Genomic DNA, 6,000 nt, shown 5'->3' on the forward strand with positions numbered 1-6,000 from the left:
CTTGCAGGCGATTATGACAGTGTCCCTAAGCCACGACCCCATGGCGATAAGCCCGTGATAACGCGTCCCCCTGTGAGACCTCCAGACCCACCGTGTAGGACTCCCGTCCCTCCGAGGCTGGAGCAGAGGCCGGACCTGATAGCAGGAACAGCAGAAGAGGTGCCTTCATCCGTGTAAGTCAGCAGCCCTCGGCAGGCACATGGTAGCCGGGGTGGGCAGCTCGGCCCGAGGGAGCATGCGTGGGGACGAGGTCAGCCCAGGCGGCAGCAGTAGGAGCTGGCGTCACCTACCGGGAATTTTGGAAGAGGAGGAGGAGAAATACCACATCGGTTTCCAGCACGAGTGGCGTGCGATGGCTGGAGCCTGTGGACGTCCTCTTCGGCACCAGTGCAAGCACGGGTTTGACCATCACGTTGGAAAGCTGTGCAGAGGGCACGGCCTGAGAGGGGAGCGTGGCCGTAGCAAAGGCAACCGTGCAGGAAAAACAAAGCTTTGAACCTTCTCAAATACAGCCCTGGGGCTGAGCTTTGTCCTGTCACCTTCTCTGCTATTTCTCGTGTCAGTGAAGCTGGAGAGCCCCTCCCTGCCTGGCTCTGAGCACGGCTCTCAAATGAGATGCTTCCCAGGGAAGGACAAGATCCAGCTTGGATGTCTCTTAAGGAAATTGGATGGAGTTCAGCTTCATCATCAGGTTTCTTCCAGAGTTTAAAGAGACAGAAACCGGGCTGGCTTCAATGGGAATCAGAAAATTAAAAAGGGTGACTAAATACCCAGCAGCCAGGGCTGGTTTGGTGCAGAGGCTGTAACCTGGGTGCTGCCACAGAGCTCGCTCCTGCCGCACAGCCACCAAAGATGGGTGTTCTAGCAGGGCAGCACCCCAAGTCTGCGCTAGCACTTCTCACCCGGCGCTCTGCCACGGTGCCGCAGCCCTGTGGGGTGTGGGGCCACCCCCCGGGCCTCGCCCCGCCAGTAGTGACATGAGATGCAAAAGCATTTGTCATGAGCTGGCGTGCCTCTGCACTGTGGAAGCCACGCAGCCCACGAGTGCCGATCTCCCGCAGCGGTCCTGGGGAAGGCCGGCCGTGGGAGAGCTCCGGAGCTCACTCCGCACTGGCCCCCGCTCTCTGCGGAGATCCCCCAGTAACGCCGCACTGTGCCGCTGACCCACGTCCTGCGTGTCCCCTCTGTAGTCCAGCAAGGGTGCCGTGAGGCTCAGCTCGGCTCCCGCAGGGCAGGGGCAGGCCTCGCCTGTGCCCTCCTGGGTCGCGTGTTAGAACTTTTCTTTCTATGAGGGCAGTTGGAGGCTAAATGTGAAGCACATAAAAGCTGAAGGAGAGGCCATAAAAAGTGATGGATACGGGTTTATAAACCAGCACATAAGCGAGAGCATGGAAATAAGCAGTCTAGCCAGAAGCGATCAAGGGCTGCCTGGCAAGGGCGGCGGGAAGGCAGAGGGGAATGGAGGTCGCAGCCTGAGGAGCACAGCTGCTGCCTCAGCAGAAAAGACAGCGTTCGAAAGCGATCATCTTCGGTGTCCGCTAATGCTATCACTCTTTCCTTGGCATGGATGAGATCTAGTTAGCAAACTGCCTCATCGAGTAACTGGAGTGACGTCTCTTGTTCTCTTTGCAGGGTAGCCTCTAGGACAAAGTTCTTTGAGACAGCTTCCCGAAGAACAAGCAAGTAAGCCTGGCACTGAGAAGGTGGCATGTAAATAAAAGCAGCCCTGCTGCATAGGGTGCTACCTCCGAGGCAGAGCGAGTCAGCTCGTGAAGTCCCAGCCCCGACCTTCCTTGCCCCATACTTGTGGGCAGAAGATGGGTCTCGGCTAAAATGCTGGAACTAAACAAAGAACACGAAGTGTCAAATGCTAATCCAGATACAGACTTGATAAGTTAAACATAAATCTGCTAAGCAATAAGCGTATCTGTGGGTGCCTTTCATCACGCGTGCGGCCCTAAGTCAGCGTAGTGCTCGTTGCCCTTCTCAGCCACTGCGACGAGCAGAGATAAGCTCATGGGACTGATGAGGAGGGCTGTTGGGTCACAGCAGCTGATCAGAGGTGCGAGACCAGAGTGGATGGGCCTGCACACAATGTACGTGCAGGCGTAGCTCCACCACAGAGGTATGGCGTGATGGAGTGATAGCCTGCGCACCGAAGGCTGCGGGCAAGGCTGGGGTGGCAGGGCTTTGAATTGCAAGCATTGTGGTTTGTGGCAGCGGGTTTAATTTGTAATAATATCTGCTCAAGTAAGCTTCAGCTTCCCGCTTTTAAAGTTCACTGGCCTCTGCCAAAAGCGTGAGCAGGTTTGCATGTAAGTGCTAAATGTTGTCTGTTAGTGTTGGCAGCGAGTTCACTTGTTACACCGACCGGACAGTTACCCAGCCCTCTATTTAGGTTAGTGGATATGAATTTGAGCTCGCTTGTTGCATTAATTTATTTTTCTGTGTTCTTCTACTTCCTTATATACAGTTCTTCATCACCACAAGGCAGGATTCCAGGTGATGAGAGCTGAGGCTAAAGGTACGTGTTTCTGACAGTAAATCAAATAATAACCAAAAGCACACATTACACAAACTTAGCATTTACAGGGTGGTGGGGGTCCGGTGGAGGCAATGGGAATCTCAAAAGAAAGATCAGGAGAAATGTCCTTCCTGTAGGAGACCCTTGCGGAAGGAAAGGTAATGGCTGGAGGTGGTCTGTGCTCTTTGTTGGGGGTGGTGGGGCAGGGCGGAGTAAATCTGCCCTTCCTGAGCCTGCTCATGGCAGCGGTTGGGGTAAGCGTGAGCGCTGTACGAATGGCAGTGCCGAGACCTGGGCTTGCTCTGGTTGTTGGTGTGCCGTCGCTGGTGATTTTACACTGCTGCACAGAGCGTGCTTGTTTTCTTCTTCCAGGCTTTGTAACCACCTCAGCCCAGCTAGACCCAGGAGATTTTCTGTGCTTGTGAAACGGACATGTCACAGCTAAGACTTTTGCAGTTCCAGTGCCCCTGGGGAGCAGCTAATTTCAGAGCATGGACAGTAATTTCAGAGCATGCTGTCATAAGTGGCTCAAGAAATGAGAAGAGAGGGAGATACCGATGGAGAGAAGACCCTACCCAGATGTTTGTGTTGAACTGTTCCCAGTCCTTCGGCCGCTCCTCTCTGCACAGGCTGCAAAGGACACTCGCATGTGCCCTTGCAGGTGACGGGCAGCGTTTGCAGGGCTGGGCGAGCGCCAGCAGTGGCAGCGCTGGGCAGAGCCATCCAGCCGACGGGCTCTGGAAGGGTCAGCGGAGGACGGGAGTGGCCGTTCACCTGCTCACTTTTTGGGAAATGCACCTTGGCAAGGGTGACCTTGGGCAGGCGATGGAATCGAAAGGGAAGGGGCTGACTCCCCGTGCTTGGATGCAAGGGTAGAATGACTGGAGTTTGGCTTGGCCCCCCTTGCCATGAGAAGCTCCTGCCTTTATGTTAAGTTTTCCTCGCTCAGTAAGCTATACTGTGTTTTTTGGTGTGTAGGAGAGCAGTGTACGCTGCTGGAAATGCTGCTTGTGCAAAGACAGGCAGGACAGATGCGGCTGTGCCAGGGGGCTTTGCCTGAGCACGACCACATCCCCTGCCTGCCGGTCGGCTTTCCGGGCAGCGCCGGTCGGGTCAGCAGCCTCCGAGAGCACAGCTGGGAGAAGGAGGCAGCAGGCATTCCTCCTCCTTCTCCTCCTGCTCCTCCTCCTCTTCCTCCTCCTCCCACCTGAGCCACCCTCCCTCCACATCCGCTTCCCACAGGCCCACCAAGAAGTCTCTGTCCTGGAGTGTCTCTGGTGGCCAGCACAGAGGTGGCGAGGAACTGAAACTCGCTGAATATGGGTCAAAGTCCTCCGCTTCCCTAAGAGGCACCCAGTTGCTTGTTTGCTTGTTACGTTAATTTCCCATCCAAGAGATGTCCAGTCTCTCTTCCTCAGCAGTGGCTGTGTAGATGATGCCCTTTGGTCTGGAAGGGTTTCTCCTAGCTAGGACCGCCCCTAGTACCCCTGTTAACAGTAGAGGCTTATTTGTGCTTCCAGCTGACACCAGGGCTCAGTTCCTGAGCATTTACCTGTAAATAGGTGATGAGCGGCTTTCCTGCTTCCTCTCACCAGCCCAAAGGCGGCTTCCCTGTTTTGAATGATTTTCCTTGGGTGCTGGGAGCATTCCCAAACCAGTGGCCAAACATCCCCAGTAGCTGCTTCCCAGGTGCTCCATCCTCTCGAGTGCGCTTTGTGCCCTGCCCGGCGTGGGTTTGCTGGCGGGTCCCAGCACTTGCCGTCCGCGCGCATCCCGTGCCTGTCTGCTTTATTGCTGAATGTAACGCTGGCGCTGACGGGACGCGCGCATGTCGTCTCAACGGTGCTCCCGCTCCCTCGGGGTCGGCGGTACCCCGGCTGCTCCTGCTTTGAACAGTGGCACGTAAAAGTGGCTTTAAAAGAAAGAAGCAAACATCAAACCCGCGGTAACCCCTGGGCTGTATTGCGCACGCCGGCCTCTCAGGGCTTTTCGAAGCTACAGTGAGCCCTTTCTGCTGCACCTTCTCACGAGTGGCTGGGAGGTGCGAGCAGCACCAAAACAAAGCACATAGGGTTTTTGTGATAAGGTATCTGAGAGCTGCGAGCCAGCGAGACCAAAGGAGGGAGGGAGGTGTCCTGACCAGCCCAGAATTGCTGTGGTGGCTGCGGAAGCCCCTCCAGCAGGCCACAGGCTCAGCTGCAGGCAGTCCAGCCCCTGGTCTCTCGCTGCGCGCTGGTGCCCGAGCCTGCCCTTCGGTGGCTTCGGCACCTCCTGGGGTGGCTGTCCCAGGGGCACCAGGTTCCTCCACAGAAGGCCAACGTTCCCCTAAACGCCTTCCCCTCCCGGGGCTGTGCTTTGAGGACAGCTGGGGGTTGTTGGTTTGGGAAGCGCCTGGGCTTCTGTGGGCGTGGGTGGCGCTGGCGGCGGCAGCCCCAGCACCACGCGTGGATGCCAAGCGGTGCCCACCCCCTTGGAACGGGGGCCGTCGCATCCCCTGCGCTGCTCGTGCACCGTCAGCCTCGCGCTCGCTGCCTGGCGCGGACCTGCAGGGCTGCGCTGGGCTCCGTGGGAAGGAAGAAATCCGAGGGGGGTTTAAGTTTGACATGTGAACAATGGAGGGAAGCAGCTTATTAGAAACATATTTCATTGTGTCCTTTTAAAGTCATTTGTCGCATATGTGTCTGTGCTGGGTTTCCCTCCTCCATGCACGCAGCCGAGCGCTAGGGACCAGTGGCGGAGTGGCTGTAGGGTGTTCGGTTGTGCTGGTGGAGGGCTGCGGGGCACAGTCCCTGCTGCCAGTGCCACAGCCAGGAGTGTGGGATTTGCCCCATGCAGCATGCCAGGGCCCCTGGCCATCAGCCCTCAGAGCTGTTTTGTCATGTAAAAGCCTAGATTACTTCAACTGTTTATAAAGTTTCCATGAAGTAAAAAAAAAAAAAAAAAAGAAGAGCCTAAGCGTGCTGGTTTTCTACTTCAACCGATGTTCCAGTGTGGCTCTGCTGTGCAGATCCCACTGCCCGGGTCCTGCGGGCAGCGCAGGGCCCGTCCCAGCACCCCGGGGTCGCCGCTGGCCCCTGCACGTGCAAGCAGGGCGCGCGAGCATGGCACGGGGCCGCCGGTGTGCGCGGGGCCGGGTCGTTCTGCCTGGCACAGGGAGGCACATTTGACAGCACGTGTTCTTTAAATGTTTTCTCATTTTTAACTTTGGCTCACTGATTCTTGTTCCGCTGCCTCTGTCAGCGTAAGTGCCTTTCTATTTATTTATGATCGCTGCAGGCACAGCACCAGCTTCTTCCCGTCTGCTGGGCATCTTTTTCCCCTCCTCACAAGTGTTTTCCCATCCCTCTCAACTCTGACATTGTGCACTACCATTTGGTTTTCAGGCTTCTTGCCTTTTTTTAACAGAAAGACCTCTCACAGGAAAAAACAGTTTTCTCTTAAACAGGAGTCTTGCAGCCTGCTTCTGAGCCTGAATT

General features: G+C 56.3%; 1 protein-coding gene across 4 annotated transcripts in view; it reads left to right on the forward strand.

Moving 5' to 3' along the window:
• The window catches only part of OPHN1 (oligophrenin 1), a 70,541-nt gene extending 64,815 nt beyond the window's left edge, over nt 1–5,726 (forward strand). For 3 of the 4 annotated variants that reach the window (XM_075106510.1, XM_075106511.1, XM_075106513.1), the window contains exons 21-24: nt 8–173; nt 1,633–1,683; nt 2,474–2,524; nt 2,897–5,726. In XM_075106510.1, coding sequence (XP_074962611.1) covers nt 8–173; nt 1,633–1,683; nt 2,474–2,516 — 260 coding nt within the window. In that variant the 3' untranslated portion in view covers nt 2,517–2,524; nt 2,897–5,726. Of the gene's footprint in view, nt 1–7; nt 174–1,632; nt 1,684–2,473; nt 2,525–2,896 lie in introns of those variants that run through there. The other variant, XM_075106512.1, reaches the window with a different exon arrangement.
• The last annotated feature ends 274 nt before the right edge of the window (nt 5,727–6,000 follow it).

The sequence above is a fragment of the Phalacrocorax aristotelis genome, chromosome 11 (assembly GCF_949628215.1).
Source record: "Phalacrocorax aristotelis chromosome 11, bGulAri2.1, whole genome shotgun sequence".
Classification (NCBI taxonomy): Eukaryota; Metazoa; Chordata; class Aves; order Suliformes; family Phalacrocoracidae; genus Phalacrocorax; species Phalacrocorax aristotelis.